General features: G+C 40.3%; 1 protein-coding gene and 1 non-coding gene across 3 annotated transcripts in view; both read left to right on the top strand.

Moving 5' to 3' along the window:
• The first annotated feature begins 2,291 nt into the window (after positions 1-2,291).
• The window catches only part of NUCKS1 (nuclear casein kinase and cyclin dependent kinase substrate 1), a 37,058-nt gene continuing 12,881 nt past the window's right edge, over positions 2,292-26,468 (top strand). For both annotated transcript variants that reach the window (XM_050764393.1, XM_050764402.1), the window contains exons 1-3: positions 2,292-2,606; positions 22,310-22,359; positions 24,108-24,213. In XM_050764393.1, coding sequence (XP_050620350.1) covers positions 2,590-2,606; positions 22,310-22,359; positions 24,108-24,213 — 173 coding nt within the window. In that variant the 5' untranslated portion in view covers positions 2,292-2,589. The remainder of the gene's footprint in view (positions 2,607-22,309; positions 22,360-24,107; positions 24,214-26,468) is intronic.
• Positions 20,596-20,724, top strand: LOC126945104 (small nucleolar RNA SNORA72). Its single transcript, XR_007722294.1, has one exon. It is a non-coding gene; the product is annotated as a small nucleolar RNA SNORA72 (small nucleolar RNA).

A 26,468-nucleotide genomic window follows, 5' to 3' on the forward strand; every position in this document is an offset into this window, starting at 1 on the left:
CATACTTGTACCCCCACTTGCCCAGCAGCATCATTCACAATAGCCACAAGGTGGAAGCAACCCAAGTGTCCACTGATGGATGAATGGATAACCAAAATGTGGTATATACATACAATGGAATATTATTTGATCTTTAAGAGAAAGGAAATTTTGACGCTTGCTACAACATGGATAAACCTGGATGCCATTATGCTAAGTGAAATATGCCAATCACAATAGGATTAATACTGTATGATTACACAAACATGAGATTCCTAGAGCAGTCAGGTTCATACACACAGAAAGTAAAATGGTGGCTGCCAGGGGTTGTGGGGAAGGGTTAAGTGGGGATTTAGTGTTTAATGGGTACAGAATTTCAGTCTGGGAAAGTTCTGGTGTTGAATCGTGGTGATGGTTGCATAACAATGTGAATGTACTTAATGCCACTTAACTGTACACTTAGAGACAGTTAAAATGGCATATTTATGTTATGTATTATGTATTTTTTTTTAACCACAATTTTTAAAAAAATGTGGGGGACGGGTGCGGTGGCTCACGCCTGTAAATCCCAGCACTTTGGGAGGCCGAGGCAGGCAGATCACTTGAGGGCAAGAGTTCGAGACCAGCCTGGCCAACATGGTGAAATCCTGTCTTCACAAAAAAATACAAAAATTAGCCGGGCATCGTGGCACACACCTGTAATTGCAGCTACTTGGGAGGCTGCGGCAGGAGAATCGCTTGAACCCGGGAGGTGGAAGTTTCAGTGCGCAGAGATTGTGCCACTGCACTCCAGCCTGGGCAGCACAGTGAGTGACACTCCATCTCAAAAAAATAAAAATTAAAAATATGGGTGACAGAGGGTGGAATAACATGGAAGAGACAAAAGATATTAACTTGTTTAATACTTCACTGGTGGACTGTGCTATTCTCTTCTTTTTGAGAAGCCAGATTTTACAAAGGGAGACTTTCAGGAGGCAGATGTGGTGTGTTTTTTTGTTGTTTGGAAAGTGTATCTTCAGTTGGTTATTAACTGACTGCTCATTGGAGACTTCTGCCAGATGCGCCCAGATCATTAGTCCGTTTGAATCATCACGTCTTCCAGGCCCCGCCCTGCTCTCTGATAGGCTCCACCTTCACCCTGGGATGCTGTTAGTCAAGATGCTCTGAGAGCGCATGGTCACAAAACAAAAATGGTGGGTTTGACTGTGGTAGGGATTGACGTCTATTTTCGATGGCAGACTCAGTCTTAGCCATTCATATAGGAATCCTGAGCTCTGCCTTTGAGGGTGTTAGGCATCCAGCAAATGCTCACGGATTTAAGTGAAATGATGTGCATTACTTTCAGTTATATGACTTCGAAGAGTCTTTGTTTTGTTTTGTTTTTCAAAGTACAAGGGTAAATCAATAGAACTGAAAGGGTCTTGGGCCAGCTCCACCCATCTCTACCCAGGGATGGAATCATCTTTTAAAACTTGAATTTAACAGTTACATAGCACTTACTGTGAGCCAGAGACTATCCTAAAGGCTTTTGATAGATATGTCAACTCATTTAATACTAATAAGCCTATGGGGTTAGGTACCCTTGTTTCCCATTTTACAGATGAGGAAACTGAGGCACAGAGAAGGAAAGTTATACCACTATTAAGTAATGGACCTGGGATTCCAACTGAAATACCTTGTAGCCCCTGAGCTCATGCTTTTAGTTATTGTACACCTGACTCTTAAAATAGTAATGTACCAGACTGGGACTTTAATGACCCTGAAGTGGATCTCAAGGTCCAGAATGGAGAATGGAAATTGGGGGTGAAGATATTCATTGATTATGATCCTGCCTCTTTACTCCAGCAGCCTGATTAGGTCCCTGAGGGCTAATGCTGAAGCCAGGGTAAGGGGCTTGCAGGTTTAAGGTCAAATTTTTTGAACCTAAGGAATTTCCCTCCAATTCTGTAGCAGCCCCTTAGTGACGAATCTGCTACCTACCCCACAGGTTTTGCTATTAGAGGATTTTCTAGGTTATCAAGGCGGACGAGATGAAACACCATTAAACTAACACTGAGCAACGCTGAACTCTATACAAATCTTTTTTTCTAGTCTTTCTAAGATACGACCCCAGACGAATCTGCAACTCTGGAGTGGAAGCCAGGGGGCGGGCTAAGCAGCGACCATTTTTGTTTTGCGGCCGTGCGCTCTCAGAGCATCTTGACTAACAGGACCCCACGGTGAAGGTGGAGCCTGTCAGAGAATAGGGCGGGGCCTGGAAGACGTGATGATTCAAACGGACTAATGATCTGGGCGCATCTGGCAGAAGTCTCCAATGAGCAGGCGTGTTGGGGAGGAGCGCACAAACCCTAGTGGGTTTGGTTGCACGGCGGCTTTGGCGCATTTTCGGCTGGTTTGATTCATCCATTTTGAAGAGACGGGGGAGCGGGGGGCTCGTCTGTTCCAGGAGCCCTGAACCAAAGAGCAGCGGAGTTTGAGGAGCCAGCAGCTCGGGGTTCGGCAGCAGCGGTCCCATCGGCTGAAGTTCGGGGGGGGTGGGGCGCCGAGCGCGCGGGGTGGGGGGGGTCCTGGTCTTTGGCTTCTCGACTCGGTCCTGTTTCGACAGCGAACATGTCGCGGCCTGTCAGGTCAGTGCGGAGTCTGAGGCCTGGAGCGGGTTGGAGGGGGCTGGGGGCGAGTGGTGAAAAGAGTGGGGGACAGAAGGCTAGAGTCGGTCATCCCCGGTGCCACGCGCGGCCTCCTCCCTTTCGGGGCCCGCGCGCACCCTTGCGCGTGGGGGGCCCTGCTGGCGCGCGGGGGTGGCGGCTGCGCGCCCGTGCGCGCGCCCCTCCCCGCCCCGCGCCGCTGCAGGGCTCCGGTCTGCTCAGCTGCCTCCCCCACCCACCGCACTGGAGCGGGCGGGGTGTCCCTGAACCGCCAGCGCCGGAGGGGGAGGGGTGTGAAGTCAGCGCCCCCAAGAGGCCCCACCTCCTCGGGGCCGTCCCCTTGGAGTCAGCGCTGGGAGGCGGGCGGACTCGAGCTCCACTCCCCACCTTCAGCGAGGAGGGGCGGAGGCACCCGTATTGCCCCTTCCCCCCGCGACTGGCGCGGGGGTGGGGGCCCTGAGCCCTTTTTCTCTAGCGGACGGGGGTGTTCCAGGCAAAGGGGGAGGGGCAGCACACCCAACCGGCCCCGCGTCTGTCCTTCGGGGTCGCTGCAGGCCCCGCCTCCCGGATCGGGCCGAGCGTGGGCGGGACCCGTTTTTTTCCCCCCGGGCAGAAGTGAGAGTTCGGGACTGGATCCTGGAAAATAATGGGCTGCTGCCTCTCTCCCCACCTCGGAGTTTTGAGAGAGTTAACCCCAAAGTTCGCTCTTTCTCTCCGACTAGAAATGTCCTTCCTCGGGGAAATGTCCGTACTCAGGGAGGTGCGGGTTAACAGCACAGCCCAAATCCCGTGTGGTTCTCGTTCCACTCTCACCCGCGTACGCGTCTCGGGATATTTTTGTAACCCTCTTGTCCCCGAGTGACTTTAGTAATAAAAGGGCTAGGTTCGGGTAACCATCAGACTCCATTCTCGGAATTTCAACAAGTTTGCTATTCCCCCAGCGGTCGGTGGAATCGTCCTATGCCATCCTCCAGGCTATTGTATGGAATGTGCCATTTATGGAGGGGTGTGGTTTAGTCCAATCTGTTGAGGCCTTGAAAAGGAGAGCTGTTGCAAATAAATATTTTTAATGTAAGGAATTGGCTTCTTTGCATAGTGTGTTTTCTAAATAAATAGATAAAGGCTTAGTTTTTAAATGTTTTTAACAGTTGTTGCTTCCTCTTCATTCCAAGTTGTATGAGAAACGGAAGTATCTTTAATTAGAGTTCTGAAGAGAGGTTTGGGACCGTGGAAAGGGTTTTGTTCTACACCGTTCTGTCTCCAGACTAGATCATCCTCCAACTGGTGGTGGCATGGGACTGCATACTCCTACACACGGGGTGGGAATGAGGAGAAAGAGCTGCTGTTAGCTCTGTTTCAGTCAGCATCTGTGGTAACTCACGATCTCTACTCTGAAAGTTATGCTGGCCTTTTGGTAAGGAGTCTAGATAGCTCTTTCAGAGTTATAGTATGCATAATTTCTTGGCATAAAACTTGACCGATGTATCTCATCAACTCACGTAGAATATTTTCTTTAGGATCAGGTAAAATATACAATAAAATAAAGATTTATTTTACCTGGATTGGATCTTTTGTCTTCTGGAAGTAATTACTGTGTGGTCAAATTAGGTTATTTTTCTCTACCTTTTAAACTTTAATTCACTAAGTTTTGATGACTTTATTTTATTGTGGTGACATTCTTATCTCATCTGCCTGAATTTGTTTTCCCAGATTTAGGTATTGGAACATGAACAGAACATTTTTACTGGAAAACTTGGATTTTTTATGTTACCATGTGGGGATATATATATTAAGCACATTCTATCAGTTTTTTGGAGGCATTGGGACTTCACAACTTTTTTCTTACTCAGTATGTTGTTTAAACTAATGTTGACCTTGTTTATTGCCCCTAATTGAAGAGTGAAGTTAATATGTGTGGGCCGGTTTTTTTTTTTTTTTTTTTTTGCCATTTTCAAATTATTAATTTCAGAGCACGTTGGTTACCGAGTATATTTTAGTCATAAATTCTCTTTGTAATTATTTTTTAAAAGAAGTCTTTATTCATGACCAATAATAAAGCAGAAATAATTAAACTTGAGTTTGGTGGTTTGTTAAATTTTGCAATAAAAAAGTCCTGACTTAGGGAAATGCTTTTGTTTCAAAGTATAATTGAAGAATCTGTGTTAGTGCATTTAACATCAACAAAAAAAGTGATAGACTTGACCAGATTTCAGAATCATCAGCTTTGTTTTAAAAACAAAAAAGCAAAAGTTGGAAAATATTGTCACTGTGTAGTCTTTTGGGGTATTTTTGCCCTTAGGCCTGTGTATAATTTTGGAGCTTTTCTGGTTCTCATTTTACAATATCCATTTTTATTTTAATATGAACCTAAACATTTTAAGAGCATTTGGAAGTGTACCAGTGGCACCTTAACATCAGTTTCCAAATGAAGGGTGGTATGGTGGACCTTTTGGCTACTGCATGGCTTAGCATAGACCTCTGTCTAGCACGTTATGTTTAACTTTGTTCATACAAGATTGCTGTCTTTACCCTTTGCAGTGGCTGACTTCTAAATGAGAGCTCAAATATTTTAGACCTTGGATTCAAATTAATACCTTAAAATTAGTCTTGGAGCTAGGAAGAGGTTTAGGCAAACTCACTTTATTAAACCTAGTTTAATGGGGACCTGAATAAGTGAGGTGCCTTGCATCACGAACTAGCAGGTGCAAATGTTGGGCCGAGAACCTGGATTTCCCAATTCCCAGTTCTGCTGGTCCCCACCCGCATGATCACCGTACCTTCTGCCCGATCAATATTAATGTTATTAGTGCTGATTAAAGAACATAGTGTATAACATTTTTAACTTTAAAGTACTTTCATGAGTCAGCTTTGTGAGGAAGGAAGGAAAATGCCGTTACTTCTAAGGGGTGAGAAAGAAAGCTCAGATTTACTGACTTGCCCAAACTAGAAACCAGATTTCTTGAAATTCAGCTTTGTTACATTCTCCAGAGATCCTCCTCCCTTACTGAAAGAGATCCAGGTTGCTCAAATCAATCTTTTTGCTTCTCCTTGTAACCTAAGTGTGCTTGATACCTTGTCTTTTAACACTTGAGATTGTAAGGAACCTTACCATTGAAAATTTAGATGTGAAAACATAAGCTCTTACAAGTTGTTATAAAATTTTATTGTTTGTCATGTTTACAAGTAATGTTGAGAATTAACTGCTTTGCCAGGATTCCAGTTTGCTTTCTATTCAGAGAGAATTGTTTGGGCCATGCCTGGATTCTAAAAATTAATATTCTCTCCCCCAAAACAGTTAGTTTCAAGAAGTCCTCAGCTAAAGAGAAAAACTAGAAACTTGAAAATTCAAGGTAATTCAAAATTTGTTATCAAATGTGCACACAAAGACACAAGTTTAATATGGTTGTAGATGAGACTGGCTCATTATCTTCTGTAGTTTGTATGTGTGTGTGTGAAGTGTGAGTTTATTAACCTTGGATCTATACTTCTTAAAATTACATGTCACTTTCCTCTAAAAAGACATAATTCCTTCAAAGACACGCCATCAAAGATACCTTACATAATTTACAACACCTGAATAATGGGGGAGTTATTTATTTATTTGAGATAGGATTTCCCTCTTGTTGCCCAGGCTGGACTGTAATGGTGCTATCTCGGCTCCCTGCAACCTCTGCCTCCCAGATTCAAGTGATTCTCCTGCCTCAGCCTACAGAGTAGCTGGGATTACAGGCACCCACTACCACACTCAGCTAATTTTTGTTACTTTTAGGAGAGACAGGGTTTCACCATGTTGGTCAGGCTGGTCTCGAACTCCTGACCTCAAGTGATCCACCCACCTCAGCCTCCCAAAGTGCTGGGATTATAGGTATGAGCTACAGCACCGGCCCAGCCGGGAAGTTAATTTTATAAGAAAAGTATTCACTTTTGCTCAACATACATGTAATTAATTATCTGAAAATTACAATGTTTAAAATGTTTTCAGAGTAACTTAACAAACATTGAGAAAAAGTGCAGAGTCAGGAACTGTGCTAGAGGTTTTCACTTTGTTTTATCCTTACTACAACCCTGTAACAAGTATTTTTCTTTATCACCATGTAACATGACAAAACAAGCTTAAAGAATATGTTACAGTTACAGAGCTATAATAGCAGAGCTAAGGTTTGAGCCCAGATCTGAATACAAAACTAGCATTTTTTTCCATGGTACTAATCTTTCTTGCCTAGTATTCAGTGTGAAGATGGTCAAGTTTTTTTATTTAGTATCTCCTCAATGGTGAATACATTCTATATACATTGATTTTTAGCTCTCTGTATAAAACATTTTAGGAAAAACAGCCAAAATGTTTAACATGAGCATTTTTGCTCAACTCAATATTTAAAATAATTTTCAGAGGTACTTTTTGTTTTGTTTTGTTTTTTGTTTTTTTGAGACAGGGTCTCACTGTCGCCCAGGCAGTAGTGCTGTGGTGTGATGACAGGCTCACTGCATCCTCCCACCTCAGACTTTCCGGTAGCTGGGACTATAGGTGTGGCCCACCATACCTGGCTAGTTTTTTGTAGACAGGGTTTCACCGTGTTGTCCAGGCTGAGAGAGAGAATTAACAGTACTAAGTTAAAAAAATAAATAAGCTAGAAAGAACTTAAGTCCAGTTCCTTCAGTTTACTAGTGATGACTTTGAACCCAAGGAGTTAGTGTAGAGATAATAGGCCAGATTTAGATGGCATAAATATCCTTTTTACTCTTTGTATTTACAGTATTTGATTCTACAGAGAATGTTTAGAAGTCCACATTCCTAGTTTGAAACCATTGGGGCCATATGTGGTTTTAAATTATTGAAAAATTTGGAATTCCCAAAAGGTAATAGGATGCGTGTACTGTATAGTAATGTACCATCACTAGTTTAGAATAGTACTCCTATAAACAATCACATTAGTATCTCTAGTGAGGGCCGGGGGCGCGGTGGCTCACGCCTGTAATCCTAGAACTTTGGGAGGCTGAGGCGGGCGGATCACCTGAGGCGTTTGAGACCAGCCTGGCCAACATGGAGAAACCCTGTCTCTACTAAAAATACAAAATGAGTCGGGCGTGGTGGCAGGCGCCTGTAATCCCAGCTACTTGGGAGGCTGAGGCAGGAAAATCGCTTGAACCCGGGAGGCGGAGGTTGCAGTGAGCTTGCACCATTGCACTCTAGCTTGCACCATTGCACTCGAGCCTGGGCCACAAGAGCTCCATCTCAAAAAACAAAACAAAAAAATCTCTAGTGAATTTAAGAATTTTCATACAGATATGAAAGGCCTCACATTTAGGTCATCATGTTTTGCCACCATGTAAGTTATGAAAATACTTAATTTTCAGAACTTTTTGGATTTCGAAATTGTGGGTTGGTGATTGAGGACATTCAACAGCATGAGCTGAAAAAAAATCACTTCTTCGCTTAATAGAATTATCAATTACTGAGCAACTCTTAGGTGCCAAATAATTCCACCAGATACTTTATACATATTTCAAAATCATGCACAACTCTTCAAGGCATATGTTATCCTCATTTCATATGTTAGGCCTGAGGCTAGGATAAATAAAGTAACTGACACAGTTCACCTAACTATTAAGAGATGAAGCAGGAATTTGAATCCTACTGTGAACAACCCAAAGCCAGTTCGTGATCTTTTCAATGTGACATTGTCACAGGGTACACTTTGTCACAGTGTTAGCACATTTTGTCTCCTTTGGAGCAAGTTACAGTTCATAATAGAACTTTTGTGGAGAGGCCTAATTTTCTAGGGAGGAAGAGGAGAAAATGTGAAGAGATTAACGGGAGATACACCTGACAGAAGGAAAAACCAGTGGAATGTTTAGTGTGAGCCTTTGCCTAGAAAATGTTAGGTGGCATTAAGTTTATACATTTCAAAATATGAGGGCATTTCCCCTTGACTAGGTGATTCCAAAGCCACCTAAAGGACAAAAAGGAAATGAGGGACTCATTTTACATAAAAATATGGATGCAAAAATTGCTAAACAGACTATTAGCTAACTGAAACCAATGCGTACAATAACTCACTGTCATCAGTAGGCTCTTGGAAACTTCTAACTTTAAGCAAAAGGATATACAGTAGACAGGTTCTTGAATAATGTTTTGTTACAAGGTTGATGAGAAAGAACGGTCTTGTGCAACATTTCGCTTAAGGCCCGGGTTTCTAAGAGCCTGTCGGTGACATTAAGTGAGAACTTAACTGTATTAAAAATATATGTGATCAAGTAGGGTTTGTCCCAAGAACAAAACAATCTGTTTCTGTGAGTCAACATATTGAAAGACTAAAGGGAAAACCATTGCATTTGAAAAAGGTGTAATGCCTATTGTAAAACTTAATGCAAATGGAGATGTTGAACTCCATTGGAGTAATAGTATTTTGCAGTTAATAAAGCATTTTACAATTTTCAAAGCTTTTTCTCACTGGTTTCTTCTACCCCAAAAAACACCATTAGTTAAATAAAGCTAATTTTGAATAAAGGTTTTTGCTTTTTGGGGTTTTTTGGCTTATTTTCCCCAAAAATGTAATAGTCACCATACTGTGTAACTCTGGGATACTGCACCTGTTATAATCTACGTGAATGTTGTCTCTCTAGAGTTGTGTGATTTACAATCTGCATAGCCAAATGGTTTACTTTGGAAACTTTGAACTTAAAAAGTATTGAGCATGCTGAAAAGTGTTTAATTTGCATTTTTAAAACAATTCCTAGCTGTAAAAGGAAAGTGACCGTATTACTCTAAATTCAGAAGTAGCTATTTGAATTGTTGAGACTGGAGACTGCACCTAGGAGACTCGCATGTTGTGGACAATAGGAGGAAAGCTTGATTTATTTGTTTGTTTATTTTTTATTTTATTTTATTTTTTGAGACAGAGTCTCGCTCTGTCGCCCAGGCTGGAGTGCAATGGTGCCATCTCAGCTCACTGCCAGCTCCGCCTCCCGGGTTCATGCCATTCTCCGGCCTCAGCCTCCTGAGTAGCTGGAACTACAGGCGCCCACCACCACGCCCAGCTAATTTTTTTGTATTTTTAGTAGAGACGGGGGTTTCACCGTGTTAACCAGGATGGTCTCGATCTCCTGACCTTGTGATCTGCCCACCTCGGCCTCCCAAAGTGCTGGAATTACAGGCTGAGCCACCACGCCCGGCCCCAAGAGGAAACCTTTTATTTTTTAGCACAAGACCACTTTGGTCAAACTGGGCATCCCTTTGTTTCGTTGGGAAAAAATTATTGCTGTCTAGATTCTAGGAAGTGAAACTAATCGTTATACAGTTATACTGCCATGTTGTAAAATAACTAAATGGTCTTAATTATAAGTCTTTGAAACACTTTAGATGAAGAGGCCACAGGCTGCTTAAGAGTGTTTCAACTAGGTATTGCAGTTTTCAGGTGCTTCTTGGTATTATCTATTATTTGAATTGTGTATCTGTTCAGTTCTGTGCTAAGCAAGGCGATCTTCAGGGAGATTTCCTTTCCAGCTACCTTTGGTTGGAGTGTTCTAGGTCACAATAAAATAACTTAGGAAATGAACTGCTGAAGAAACTAAATATTAGCTCCACTGAAAGAGTAAAAGTCGGTCCTGCTACCTCTTACGCTGGGATAACATACAGCTGCTTATCTTCCAAAGACTTGCTGCAGCTCTAGAGATTCATAACAACCCCTCTTCCTTGAGTGACTACTGCTTTCTTACAGAGAAACTTGGTTCTGTAAAATCAGAGACTATCAGAAACTTTACTGTTTGGAATTCTATCAGTAAAAATGAAACATCACACTTTGTCAGGAAGATCTAAGTCATTTTGACACAGAGAACTAGCTTTGATTTACAACTTCAGAGCTTTGGATAAAATTCTGCATCTACCCTAACTTCTTTCCCAGGAAATAGGACCCTAGTTCCACTCTGCAGTTCAGACCTGATATTGATCCCTTTAACACAGTTCTGTGCTTATAGTCTATCAAGATACTGCTTCATTTATCTTAGTTCTACACTTCTCCAAACTTCTGTAACTTTTTCTGTTATGTGAGATGCTCCACACTTCTCTGATGTGCTTGTCCTTCATTGTATTCAGTTAATAAACCTAACTTTGTCAGGCTACAGGTCTGTCCCTAGCGTTTGAGTTAGACAGTTTCGAAGATACCACCGAGGTTTCCAAGATGATGGGACTCTACTCAGTAATTGCGCATCTGAGACCCCTTCAGTCTCATACATTGGAGGTTTCTCTGTCTCCAGTTGCATAGGTTTTACACTAAGCTTCCATTAGGAAAAATCTAACCTAGCTGACTTCATTTATCAAATACTTTATCTTATGCTCATTGAAATTTGTGTGTGACTTTTTTTTTTTTTTTTTTTTTTTGAGACGAGTCTTGCTCTGTCGCCCAGGCTGAAGTGCAGTGGCGCGATCTTGGCTCACTGCAAGCTCACTTCCCAGGTTCACGCCATTCTCCTGCCTCAGCCTGCCGAGTAGCTGGGACTACATGTGCCCGCCACCATGCCCGGCTAATTTTTTGTATTTTTAGTAGAGACAGGGTTTCACCATGTTAGCCAGGATGGTCTCGATCTCCTGACCGCAAGTGATCTGCCCGCCTCGGCCTCTGAAGGCGGGATTATAGGCGTGAGCCACCACGCCCAGCAGTGTGTGACTTTAAAAGAAAACATTTTCTTATACGGTGAAACTGAACCTGGTAAGTTGTGAAATAAAGTAACTTGAGTCTTGGGAATAAGGAGTGCCTTATAAGAGTTAATACTTATTCATAGGGCTAACCCATTAACAAGTTGGTAAAATATATATATATATACTTAGTAGGAAATTGTGATCTAGTAAATGTGTCTGGCTTAGTCATTCAGAACACCTTTACCCACCTCCGTTTTCTGCAGAAATTAGAAGCATCCGATTTGAAAAAATTAGGAACTCTTTTCTATAATACTATTGGGGATTTTGTTTTTATTTTTGCTTTCTCATATCTTGTGGCTTTGTTGTGAATTTTATATTTGTTTTATTTTTTTGAGACGGGGTCTCAATCTGTCGCTCAGACTGGAATGCAGTGGCCTGATCTCATTGCAACATCAGCTTCCTGGGCTCAAGCGATCCTCCCACCTCAGTCTCCCAAGTAGCTGGGACTACAGGCGCGTGCCATCACGACTGGCTGATTTTTTTTTTTTTTTTTAGAAAAGACAGGGTATTGCCGTGTGGTTCAGGCTGGTCTCGAACTCCTGGTACTTGAGCAATCCTGCCATGTCCGCCTCCCAGAGTGCTGCAATTACAGGTGTGAGCTACCACAACCGGAGGGAATTTGATATTTTAAATTGTGAATAGGATGGGCCAGGTGTGGTGGTTTACGCCTATAATCCCAGCACTTTGGGAGACCAAGGTGGGTGGATTGCTTGAGTCCTGGAGTTTGAGGGCAGCCTGGCCAACATGGTGAAACCCCGTCTCTACTAAACAAAAAAAAAAAAAAAAAAAAAAAATTAGCCGTCTGTGGTGGTGCACAACTGTAATCCCAGCTACTGGGGAGGCTGAGGCAGGAGAATCGCCGGAACTTGGGAGGCAGAGGTTGCAATGAGCCATCATCATGCCACTGCACTGCATCCAGCCTGGACAACAGAGGGAGACACTCTCTCAAAACAAAAAAACCTAAATAATTGGATGATGTAAAATACAGTCAAAACAATGTATTTTAGGCCAAAAGGAACTTAAAGGTCAAGATAAGTGAAGCTATTTTAAGAAATTACCCGGAGGTGGCCAGTGCAGTGGCTCACACCTATAATCCTAACACTTTGGGAGGCCAAGGAGGGCATATCACTTGAGTCAAGGAATTCGAGACCAACCTGAGCAATGGGGAGACCTCATCTCTACAAAAAAAAATAAACAAAATCAGCCAGACATGGCGTTGCACAACTGTAGTCCCAGCTACTTAAGATGCTGAGGCAGGAGGATTGCTTGAGCTCAGGAGTTTGAGACTAACCTGGGCAATATGCCGAAACTCCATCTCTACAAAAAAATTTAGCCAGTGTTTGTAGTCCCAGCTACTGGAGTAGGGGGTGAGGTGGGAAGATCGCTTGAGCCCAGGAGGTCCAGGCTGCTGTTAGCTGTCATTGCAGAGTGAGACCCTGTCTCAAAAAAAAAAAAAAAATTTGAGTTCTGTTCAGGCATTCTGCCCTCAAATGTTTTTACATGCTGAGAAAATCTTGCATGTGAGATTTCTTAATCATCTTTGAGGTGGGAAGAGTGGAAAGAGGTAAATGTTCCAAATTTTAAAGGGAAGGTAGCAGTACTTGGTGTGCAGCAACTTTAATTGCATCAGTTATTTGGAAGAGTTAGATTTGTAAAGACTTAGGAAAGGAAGGCTTGAGAAGCTGCATCAACAGTGGCATGTGTGGATTATAGGTTTGGAAGGACTTGAGTTGGAAAATTGCTTTTACCACTTAATGGCTTGCAGTAAAGTTACTTGGCCTTTTGAGCATTAGTTTCCTCAGTTAATTAGCTCCTCTTGTGACATTAGGGTGAGAATTAAATGAGAATTTAGACAAAGTAACTAGTATATTTCAAATATCTGAAGTAACTGCTGTTATAATTACTACTAAAAGTCACCATGGATTTACACACAAAAAGAATATCTTATAGATCAGTAGTCTTCATAATGTTTGCTTTTGGAGGTAACTTAAACATTTGATTCAAATTTTATGTAGTTGTTTATTTGAGACAGGTTCCCCCTCTGTCACCCAGGCCAGAGTGCAGTGTGGTGATCTCGGCTCACACTGCAACCTCCAGCCTCCCGGGCTCAAGCTATTCTCCCACCTCAGCCCCTGGAATGGCTGGGACTTCACAGATGCGTGCCACCACACCCAGCTAATTTATTTGTATTTATTTTTGTAGAGATGAAGTTTCTTCATGATACCTAGGCTGATCTCTGATCTCGAATTTATGGGCTGAAGCAATCCGCCCACCTCGGCCTCCCACAGTGCTGGGATTACAGGTATGGGCTGTGGACCACCACACCTGGCTCAAATTTTAGTATATGTGCTACTGAAGTGAGCACGCCTGGTTCAAATTTTAAGTATAATTTTGGGCCAGGCGTAGTAGTTCCCGCCTGTAATCTCAGCATGGTGGGAGGATTGCATAAGCCCAGGAGTTGGAGACCAGCCTGGGCAACCTGTCTCTACAAAAAAAAAAAAAAAATTAGCTGGGCATGCTAGTGTCCACCTGTAGTCCTAGGTACTCTGGAGGCTACAGTGAGCCACAACAGTCCAGCCTGGGTGACAGTAAAAGCCTGTCTCTTAAAAATAAATAGGCTGGGCATGGTGGCTTATGCTTGTAATCCTAGCACTTTGGGAGGCCGAGGCGGGCAGATCACTTCAGGTCTGGAGTTTGAAACCAGCCTGGCCAACATGAGGGAACCCTGTCTCTACTAAAAATACAAAAAAGTTAGCCGGGCATGATGGCGGGCACCAGTAATCTCAGCTACTGGGGAGGCTGAGGCAGGAGAATTACTTGAACCTGGGAGGCGGAGGTTGCAGTGAGCCGAGATCACTCCATCTCAAAAAAAAAAAAAAAAAAAAAAAAAAAAATAGATAAATACAATTTTGGAAGTAAAGTTTAGTAGTTTTCTTTAATGTGGAACTTTCAGTTTTTCACATTAAAATTCATTTTGAATGCTTATTGGGGAGGTAATATTGATAAAATCCAATTGATAATTACCAGTAAATTCTTAGAAAACCTATTTTGGCAGAACACAGGTTGGGCAATTCTGTAATGAGATAATTTTTAAAATATGATACTATAAGACAAATGTATACTTTTAAAATACTTTTGATTAGCTGTGTTCGATTTTATGATTCCTGGGAAGATTTTGTTCGAACAAAAAGTATTTACTGCTCAAAAGTTTAACTGTCACTGATTTAAATGAACTAATTTCCTTTTTAAAAAATTTATTAGAGCAAAAGAATTCTGTGAAAATACCGTGGTTTTATTTCAACAAGGATTTTGACAGCTTCACGTAAGGTCCTTGTAAGATGGAGAAATACAGGCAGAATGATAGTTCAGTGTGAGGGACTTTGCCTGAGCAGCCTTACCCAGAGAGGGCTGGCAAATAAATAGTTACCCTGGAAGACTTTCCACTGATGCCTGAAAGGGTTCTGTTCTTGGTGTATCTTATAATTAATGATATGGATGAGGACACTGATGGTGTGCTGATTAAATTTGCAGTTGATAAGAAGTTGGGGAAGATAAATAATATGCTGAAATAGCAGGATCAGGATATCAAATGGTCTTAGATTATGGAAAAGGAGGTTTTAGTCATTGGAATTACGATATGTAGTCCACTGAATGATGGAACAGTCCAAAAGGGAACTGAAATCTTGGATTGCATTTAAGTATAGAGTAGAATAGGAAGAGGAGGGTCATAATCCTGATCTGCTCCGCTCCCCATTCCCCATCTTTTTATAACCATATTATGTTTCATCCTGGGCGCTGCTTTAATATTTACTAAATCCAAGGTGGTATGGAGGAAAGCAGCTAGAGCATGAAGAGAGTACTTGAAATATGAGGAAGTGTTAAAAAGGAACCCTAGTCTTTAGCTTCAAAGAAAAAGTGGGAATAGTCATATAAATTTAAGGAATGCTCTGAAGAGGAGGGGTTAGATTTAGACCATGCTAATCCCAGGAGGTAGAACTAGATAGAACCAGTGAGTGGACATTAGAGGCAGATTCATCTCATTGTAAAGAACTATTTAATTATTGGAATTTTCTTTCTTTTTTTTGAGACAGAGTTTTGCTCTGTCGCCCAGACTGGAGTGCAGTGGTGCAATCTCGGCTCACTGCAACTTCTGTCCCTGGGTTCAAGCTATTCTCCTGCCTCAGTCTCCCAACTACCTGGGATTACAGGTGCCCACAAACACGCCTGGCTAATTTTTTAACTTTTTTTTTTTTAGTAGAGATGGGGTTTTATCATGTTGGCCAGGCTGGTATTGAACTCCTGACCTCAGGTGCTCCACACACCTCAACCTCCCAAAGTGCTGGGATTACAGGGGTGAGCCACTACGCCTGGCAATTACTGGAATTTTCTTAGCATAGGCTGCCTTGGAGATCACGAGAGGTTCTCAGTCATTCCCTTCTAGGGATATTTGTTAACAGGATACAAGCTAAAGGTTGAATTAGATTGTCCAGGAGCTCTACTACATATAATACTCTCGGCACCACCATATCTCCCACCCCATTACCATCAAGCTTTGATAGGCTTTATGAATGCTTTAAACTTAAAAAATGGTTTAAAAATTTTTAGTCTAAATGGTAACCTGAACTTTGCCATGAAGTCAGAAATAAAAATAGAGAAGGCTGGATGTGGTGGCTCATGCTTGTAATCCTAGCACTTTGAGAGGCCAAGGAGGGAGGATCACTTGAGGCCAGGAGTTCAAGACCACCAGCCTGGGAAACAGCAAAACTTGGTCTCTACAAAAAAAATTTTTTAATTAACTGGCCATTGTGACACACACCTGTAATCTCAACTCCCCAGGAGGCTGATTTGGGAGAATTGCTTGAGTCCAGGAGTTTGAGGCTGTCGTGAGCTATGATCACACCACTGCACTTCATGCACTCCAGCCTGGATGACAGAGCAGACCCTGTCTCCAAAAAAAAAAAAAAAAAAAAAAAAAAAAAAAAGGATATTTTGGTATTACATTTTAGTGAAATGAACAGGAAAACAAAGACAATCTTTCTGAATGATACTAGAACCGATACTTTTAAAACTTACGTATTTTTCAACAAAGTGATTCATCATCATATCCAAATAAGAGTTAGTTATGCGTTCAAAATTACAGTGGTATTCTGGGTGGAATGAGTTAATACTTATAAGTAATAATAGCTATTTTTGATATTTATATACTTTGCATAAATGTTCTGAAATGTTCTCAACACTCTTGTTATTCCTATAACAGGTATTGTTATTCCTGTTTTACAGATGAGGAGACTAAAGTTCAGTGAGGGGAAGTAACTTGCTTGAGGATATACAACTAGTAAGAGTCAGGACGTAAATTCAAGAATCTGTGTTTTTAACCTCTATGCTATATTGAAATTTAATGCTATCCTCCAGTTCTAGTTATTGATACTCATTTTACATTGAAGAGTTAGTTTAGCTTGACATTTAACTTAATAGAATCATGTGTCATATAGCACCAGGGATACATTCTGAGAACTGCATTTTTAGGCGATTTGTATGTATTTCCACAAAACCAAATGGTATAGTCTCCTGCACACCTAGGCTGTATGGTATAGCCTATTGCTCCTAGACTATAAACGTGTATAGCATGTTACTGTACTGAATATTGTAGGTAATTGTAACACAGTGGTAGGTATTTATATATCTAAACATAGAAAAAGTACAGTAAAAATATGGAACAATAATCTTATGAGACCGTTGTCATGTATGCAGTTCACCATAATGTCATGCAGCACATGATTGTATTGAAGAAATTAGAATGTTTCTTTGTTTTCACCTAGAAATAGAACCTCTCATGCCCTGGGACTTATAAAATTCTTAAGTGCTGGATTTCTGTCCTATCCTCTCATTAGGAACAAATTCATCAAAAATGCATTTCAAGCCTAGACAAAGCAAGCCTCTAAATGGTGGAAATAATGTTATTTATATTATTTTGAATAAGCATCTTTAGAAGACAGGACATTGTTTGGGAAATGAAACTTTTTGTTGTTGTTGTTTTTTGTTTTTGAGATGGAGTCTCACTCTATCACCCAGGCTGGAGTGCAGTGGCACAGTCTTGGCGCACTGTAACCTCTGCCTCCCAGGTTCAAGCGATTCTCGTGCCTCAGCTTCCCAAGTAGCTGGGATTACAGGCGACCGCCACCACACCTGGTTAATTTTTTGTATTTTTAGTAGAGATGGGGTTTCTCCATGTTAGTCAGGCTGGTCTTGAACTCCTGACCTCAGGTGATCCATCCGCCTCGGCCTCCCAAAGTGCTGGGATTACAGGCGTGAGCCACTGAGCCCGGCCTGAACCAAATTATTATGAGTCATTATGAGTCATCATGAATGGCCCTTGTTATCACAGATCTTTTATTTATTTAAGTTATTTTATCTTTTCCCTCTTTAGCATTTATGGATGACTATATTTGTTTCTGACTGATTGTCCTTAATAAGGCAGAATTGCTTCTATATTCAGAATTTGCTTTACACTGATTTTATGGTTTTTGTGATAAATGGCATTGTATGAGATAATTCTGGCTGTTTTCAGATCATTGAAAGTTAAAATATTTTGTATTTCAATGGAAGGGGGATAGTCTTTCAATTTAATTTTGAAATTTAATTTTTTATATAATGTCAATATAGTCTACATGGCATTTCTGTAGTTCTGTTTGTTGAAAAGTAGGATAGAAAAAAAATGTACTAAATAAAAAGTATCCTTTTTAATGTCTTAGGTTTAAAGTAACAAGTTACAGGCCAGGCCTCACAGCTGTAATCCCAGCATTTTGGGAGATTAAGGCGAGATGATTGCTTGAGGCCAGGAGTTTGAGACCAGCCTGGGAAACATAGAAAGGCCCCGTCTCTCCAAAAAAAATTGTTTTTAAATTAGCCAGGCATGGTGGCTGTGTGCCTTTCTGTGGTTCCAGGAGCTGAGGTGGGAGGATCACTTGAGCTCAGGAGTTGGAGGCTACAGTGAGCTATGATTGTGCCACTGCACTCCAGCCTGGGTGACAGAACAAGACCCTGTCTTGATGGATGGATGGATGGATGGATGGATGGATGGATGGATGGATGGATGGAAGATAGGTAGGTAGGTCTGTCTAGATAGATAAGGAGATTAAGTTTTCTGTTGTGAAGGGCAGTTAATTTTTAATGACAGATACTATGAAAAACAGTATTGTGATCATAATGCAGTATGATCATTTGCAATGACCATTTTCTGTATTATATTTTAATATAATGCCAACCGTTATATTTATTAATTTAATATTTATTATTTAATTTATTATTTAAACTTATTTAATTGTGTAGAATATCTTTTAAATTTGTCAAGCAACTTAGGTTATCAGTTCCAACAGAGGAAGAACTAAGTAAGGCCCAGAGGAATTACATGATGTTCTTGACATTCTAGAACCAGAACCCAGGATTCCTAGTACAAAGATTCTGTATTAATACCTTTCTTGAGTGTTTCTAGTGATAGAGTAAGGAAGTAGCCATTGTTAGCAAACAGTTAAAGCTCTTTATGTCGAACCTACACTTAATGTGGATTGCTGAAGCTCAGCTGTACCTCTACTACTCCTTTCACATCAAAGCCCTAAAGTAGCTAACATGTTTTCCCACTTTACAAGTTAAATATTCTCAATTTATTCATTTGTACTTCATATATCATTTACCATTCTGATTGTCCATTCTTATATAGTTTCATAGGATATATCTATTGCTACGTTGTACCCAGAAACTGGGTAATAATGTTAGTTGCCACCCCACAAGCATGAGATAAGCTAGAATTATACCTACAAGTTCAGAACCTGTATGTTAATTATTAGAGGATAAGATGTAAGAGTTCCTCTTCTAGATACCGTCCTTCCCCTGTTTCCATGACCCTCCTTTTTTTTAATCCTAAATAATACAGAAAATGGTCATGTTTGCATTATCATCATCATGCTATTTTTCATGGCATTTGTCATTAAAAATCACTGTTTTGCCAGAACATGGCAGGCATTTCCATATTAGCCCAAAAATATTAGATTTTTTCATAGTCATATTTTTAAGAAAGAAAATATATTTTTATTGTAATAAAATTATGCTTAGCAGAAAATTTACCATCTTAACCTTTTTTTTTTTTTTTTTTTTTTTTTTTTTGGAGACAGAGTCTCGCTCTGTTGCCAGACTGGAGTGCAGTGGTGCGATCCCTGCTCACTGCAACCTCTGCCTCCTGGGTTCAAGCAATTCTCCTGCGTCATGCTCCCGAGTAGATGGCACTACAGGCACGCACCACCACACCCAGCTAATTTTTGTATTTTTAGTAGAGACGGATTTTCACCATGTTGGCCAGGATGGTCTCGATCTTTTGACCTTGTGATCCGCCTACCTTGGCCTCCCAAAGTGCTGGGATTACAGGCACGAGCCACCACGCCTGGCCCATCTTAACCATTTTTAAGTATATAGTTCGGTACTGTTAAGTATTTGACATTGTTGTAAAGAACTCTTAATCTTGCAAAACTGAAACTAAACCCACTAAACAATAGCTCCTCATCCCCACTCTTCTAGCCTCTGGCAACCACCACTCTACTTTGTGTCTCTAGAATTCATCTACTCTAGGTCCCTCATGTATATGGAATTAATGGTCATATTTAAAGTTAGCTTCCCTAATAATACGGTATCTTTGGTAATATAAACTCAGTTTCTTACAATAAAATATATAGTTGGAGTATATTTAATGGTTGTGATTAAACTAAAGAAAAACAGAAGGTGGAACTCCGTAAGAGCCTTGTTTTTTTCTCTTTCTAATGCTGAGTACGTAACTATATCTTCCTCTACATATAAGCCCAAGCCATTTTTTCCATAATTCACCTCCATCCATATCATCTCCACATACTATACTAGAAGGTGGACCAGTGTTTGCATTCTGACCATCCTGTCTTTGAATTTAAATGATGTCTTAATCTATACAACCAAGAATATCCCTCTGCTCAGGTTTAAGTATAGGTGGTAGCATATATTTCTCTTAATTTTTTAAATTCACTTGATTAAGTTAGGCCTACAGTAAAAGTACATTTTTTAATCTAAGGCTCTTTTGCCAGGCAGGCTGTTTGGGTACTAACATGGAAGCATATATCTATCTCTCTGTAGAGAAGGAGTATTAAACTTTTAGATTTAGAATGCAAAGTACAAAAATAGAAATGAAGCTTTGTTTGAGATGTTAAAGGTACCTTACTTGCTAGGGAGTACTTAAAATCATTTAGAGTCAAATAGATTGTGCAAATATTCTCACTGTTTTGATTTTATAATAGGACAGGCTAACCATTCACTTTATTAAGATCATGCATATATCCCCAGAACTAGTTATTTCCCTAGGTCTAGTTTTATAAAATGCTGCTGATAAACCAGGTCTGTAAAATTGGAAAAGGAAAAAAAAGTTTAGAAACAAAAGAATAAAGTCAAATACATAGATCTACATAAATTTGTGAGGCTTTCATAGTTTTTTAAATAAAGCATCTTTTGACTGGACCAATTAATTTGTTTCCTTCCCCTTCTGTATAAGGCTTAACATTACCATAATTTTTGTGCATTATAATGTAACTGTACTATACCTAAAAATTGCCTTTGCCTTGAAAAGCTTAGTAATAACCTTGTTTATCAAGTATACATATATATGTGTGTAGCAGTAAAAGTAAGATATCATTTACAATGTTAGCTTATAAATATGGTATCTTTGTATATAATGAATATATAGGTACATGGTGATTTGGTTCATTTTGCTGTTTTATGTATATTTGTTTGGAGAGATGGGAGATTGTTTTGTAGAAAAGAATGGTATTTGAGGCCAGGCGCGATGGCTCATGCCTGTAATCCCAGCACTTTGGGAGGCCAACGCGGGCAGATCACGAGATCAGGGGTTCAAGACCAGCCTGGCCAACGTGGTGAAACCCTGTCTCTACTAAAGATACAAAAAATTAGCCGGGCGTGGTGGCGGTTACCTGTAATCTCAGCTACTCGGGAGACTGAGACAGGAGAATCACTTGAACTTGGGAGGCAGAGGTTGCCGTGAGCTGAGATCTTGCCATTGCACTCCAGCCTGGGGGACAGGGCAAGACTTCATCTCAAAAAAAAAAAAAAAGAGAAGAAAAGAATGGTATTGGAATTATCACTGAGATGAGCAGTATGAGAATTGTAGCTTGACATACTTGTGGTTTACACTAGGCTTTCTTGTAACAGAAAGTTTTTTGGCTTGAGAAGTGGGGGCCCTTAAAAAATACTTTTTGGCTGGGTGCAGTGGCTCGTGCCTGTAATCCCAGCACTTTGGGAGCTGAGGCAGGATGACTGCCTGAGCTTAGGAGTTTGAGACCAGCCTGGGCAATGCAGGGAGACCCTGTCTACAAAAAATGAAAAAAATTAGACAGCATGTGTCTGTAGTCCCAGCTACTCAGGAGGCTGAGGCAGGCGGATTACTTGGGCCCAGTAGGTCAAGGCTGTCGTGAGCCATGATTGTGCCACTGCTCTCCAGCCTAGGCGACAGAGTGACACCCTGTCTCAAAAAATTAATTAAATAATTTTCTTTTTCTTTTTTTTGAGACGGAGTTTCACTCTTGTTGCCCAGGCTGGAGTGCAGTGGAGCTATCTCAGCTCACCACAACCTCCACCCCCTGGGTTCAAGCGATTCTCCTGCCTCAGCCTCCCAAGTAGCTGGCATTACAGACATGTGCCACCACGCTTGGCTAATTTTGTGTTTTTAGTAGAGATGAGGTTTCTTTGTGTTGGTCAGGCTCATCTCGAACTCCCGACCTCAGGTGATCCGCCCGCCTTGGCCTCCCAAAGTGCTGGGATTACAGGTGTGAGCCACCATGCCCGGCAATTAAATAGTTTTCAAAGAGCTACTTCAGTTCTGTTTATGAAAGAGAAATGTGTGTTCTGATGTCTTAGAAAAATCCTACAGTTTTATGATTTTAATTGGAGTCTCTTCTTTCTACAGAAATAGGAAGGTTGTTGATTACTCACAGTTTCAGGAATCCGATGATGCAGGTAAGTTTTATGGTTTCAACAAATTGTAAGTTGAACCAGTGGAGGTTACCAGCTTATATACTTTTATTATGCTTTTGGAATAAGTTTTACTTTTTTATTTTAGAGTATTTACCAAAACCATGTCATGATCTGTGTCAACCAAAGCAAAAGTTGAACTTACATGGATTTTAACTTTTCCATGGTAAATCATTTATAATAAACATTAAACCATTTTTTTCTTACTTGGTTTTGGAGTCCAAAGTTTAAATGTCCAGTAATTCTGATATAGTGTTCATTACTTAAAATATCTCCTGCTGTCAGCCAGGCGCCATGGCTCACGCCTGTAATCCCAGCACTTTGGGAGGCCAAGGTGGGCGGACCAGTTGAGGTCAGGAGTTCCAGACCATCCTGGCCAACATGGTGAAACCCCATCTCTGCTAAAAATATAGAAATTAGCCGGGAGTGGTGGCATGCGCCTGTAATCCCAGCTACTCTGGAGGCTGAGGCAGGAGAATCCCTTGAACTCAGGAGGCGGAGGTTGCAGTGAGACGAGATGGCACCACTGCACTCAAGCCTGGGCAACAGAGAGACCCTGTCTGAAAAAAAAAAAAAACCATTATTCTACAAGCCAGGCACAGTGATTCACACCTATAATCCCAGCACTTTGCAGGGGGAAAAAAAGCTCCTGCTGTTAATACAATAAAACTTGTGCCTTGTATTATGTTTTTACATAATAAAGCAACTAAGATGAGAGTCTGTTTTGTGAAACAGCTTTGATTTGTGAACTAACTCATCACAGAATGAGTGTTGTAGCTAAGTCTTAGTCGTAAGAGGTTTTTTCAGAGTTGTCTCCTTAATCTCACTACTTTCCAGATATGTTTACTATTCTTTTTTCTTTCTTCTTATTCTAACTTTTATTTATAAAGATAATATGTGCCCTTTGGGAAGACTTAGAAAATACTGAAAGATACAAAGAAGAGTAAAAAAAAGTAATGTGTAGCACTAATATTTATTAAATGCTTGCTACATGTCAGGAATTGTTTCAAATGTTTGTATTTCATATTTACTTAGAATAATCCTGTTAATATGTGATATACTGTTATTTTTATTTTGAGTATTTTATGTTATTAAAAAGTATTTGGAAAATTCCTATCAATGGTTATATAATATCCCATAATGGAATTTATAATGTTTCTGACCACTTAATAATTGCTGATGCTCTGGACTGCTTCCAGCATCTCGCCATCGTGTGTGTTTGAGTGTGAATGGTGCAGTAAACAGTTTTGGAAATAATTTCCTTTTAAGGTAGAGTCATTTTCGTTAGTTTTATAGGGCTTTTGAAATTGGAAATATTTTCTTCAAATGCAAGATTATGTTGTATTTAATACTTTAGTTTAAAAGTAATTTGCTTAGTAATAGTAATTGTGTTTACTTCCTGAAATGTTGGTAATATAACCATATTACGATAATTTTCAAATAAGTGTGAAGGTGTTGAAATCAGAAGGGGAGGGTATAAAATGATAAGAGAGGCTTAGCTAAAAATAGATGAAATATATATCATAAGGACTAGAGGGTAATATGCAAAAATGAAGTTAAGGTGATAGGACTTGGTTTGGAAATAATTTAGTTTTTTAAAACTGAAAGAAACTATTTGGGAAATCCTGCTCCTCTCACCATTTAAACAGCATGAGATAATTGTGTCAGTAAATATAGTGGTGATTTTAACATGCAAAAATCATAGTTAATTAAGTTTGAAAAACACTGTTTAGATGAAGATTATGGAAGAGATTCGGGCCCTCCCACTAAGAAAATTCGATCATCTCCCCGAGAAGCTAAAAATAAGAGGCGATCTGGAAAGAATTCACAGGAAGATAGGTAAGAGGCATTGTTTTTCTGTTCCTGCTTACATTGTCACCGCTCTGAGATGAGAGTAGTCTCTAATCTCTAAATTGTTGGAATCTCATACTTTTGAAAAGTACTTACTGTCCACTTAATATTTTGCATATTTCATATTATCTCAGGCTGTGCTTGAGTATGTAACTTGTTATCTAAGGTTAATATTGACACTTTCATTGTAGTGATAACAAAAAATAAGTGGTATATCCCATTCAGTCACAAATCACTGGCACAATTATAACTAAAGCTTGTAGAATCTTAAGTTGTATAGCCTGCTGCATTTTGCTGTCTCATAATCAATTCTCCTTTGTTTAAATAATTTAACCATTTTGGAGAGTTTCTTTTCCCTTCATTTTACAAATGAGTTGTGATTTTAACTATAATTTTGCCTCATAAGACCAGGATATTAGGAGGACATGGTGGCTTATGCTTGTAATCCCAGGACTTTGGAAGGCCTAGGTAGCAGGATCGCTTGAGGCCGGGAGTTTGAGACTAGCCTGGGCAATATAAGGAGACCACGTCTCTACACAAAAATATAAAATTTGGCCGGGAATGGTGGCACTTGCCTGTAGTCCCAGCTACTCAGGAGTCCGAGGCAGGAGGATCCTTTGAGCGCAGGAGTTCAAGGCTGCAGTGAGCTATGATTGCACCACTGCACTCCAGCCCAGGTGACAGAGCCAAGACTGTCTCGGGGTGGGGGGGGGGAACAGGATATTGTAATTTCTGTCCGCTTAGTAAAGGTATACACACTCTCACACTCGGTATAATGTAACTTTAAGACCTTCTTGGTGATAATGGTGATTATAGTGATGATGATGGCTACTGTTTATGATTAGTATGTGACAATCTCTATTATGTGTTTTACATACACTATCATTTAATTCTCACAACATCTCTATTTGGGTAAATATTAACTTAGAGGGGTTCTGTGATTTAACCAAAGTTATCCAGCAAATGGACAAACAGGTTTTGAAACCATGTCTGTTGGACTCCAAAGTACATTTTTTAACCATTAGAGCTCTATACCGCTTCCAAATAATACTGTTACAAATGAGCAGTTCAAATAAATGAAATATTTCTCACTAGTTCTCCTAAGAATCTTGGAGCACCAAAATCATTATTAAATTCATATATTTACCTAGTAGTTTTATTTATGTTGACAACCTCTAATACTTTTTTTTGCTGGAGCATTTCAGAAATGTGCTTTTAAGGAAAAATAATACAGAATTATACTGTTTGGAAACAAGCCATCTAGAGCTTCTTGGTATATGTCTAACATAGTTGTTGTTTGTTTTTAATAGAGATGGGCTCTGGCCATGTTGCCCAGGCTGGTCTCAAACTCCTGGGCTCAAACGATGCTCCCATCTTAGCGTCCCAAAGTGCAGGGATTACAAGTGTGAGCCACCATGCCTAGCCTAAAATAGTTTTTTGTTTGTTTTTTGAGACAGTCTCACTCTGTCACCCAGGCTGGAGTGCAATGGTATGTATGGTCTCGGCTCACTGCAACCTCCGCCTCCCGGGTTCAAGTGATTCTCCTGCCTCAGCCTCCCGAGTAGCTGGGATTACAGGCGCCCGCCACCACACCCAGCTAATTTTTGTATTTTTAGTAGAGATGAGGTTTCACAGTGTTGGCCAGGCTGATCTTGAACTCCTGACCTCATAATCCACCCACCTCAGCCTCCCAAAGTGCTGGATTCCAGGCATGAGCCACCTCACCCGGCCAGACAGTTTTATATGGCAGCCCAACTCAGAACTATTTTTCATTATGTTCATTATCTTATTTCTCCTAGGAAAGACCTGCTTTGTGGCATGTTATAATGTCTCATTTACATAATTAACTTCTAGCTTATAGTTTTTCTTGTTGCAGTCATTTGATTTTATTATTCTAAGTGCTGGAAGGATTGAAATAAATATAGGTTTTATTCCTATCTGTATGCCTTGTGTATTTATTCTCAGACCAGTACTCTGTTGATTTTTCTGTTTTCAAAGTTCAGCCTTCACTTAATTTTGCTGTAGTGGTGCTCAAAGATTAATGTAGTCTATAAACTCAATAAAAGAGGTAGAAAAAATAATATAATTCATCATTGTGTTAGAATTATGAATTTGGTGCTTATTTTGCATAAAAAACATTTATACAGAACAGTCACAGATTTCAGAATTATAAAGTGTCTTGGATTCAAGTTGCTTAGTAAAGGAATATGGTTTTTTTTTTTTTTTTTTTTTTTTTTTTTTTG

Source organism: Macaca thibetana, chromosome 1, assembly GCF_024542745.1.
Source record: "Macaca thibetana thibetana isolate TM-01 chromosome 1, ASM2454274v1, whole genome shotgun sequence".
In the NCBI taxonomy this organism is placed as follows: Eukaryota; Metazoa; Chordata; class Mammalia; order Primates; family Cercopithecidae; genus Macaca; species Macaca thibetana.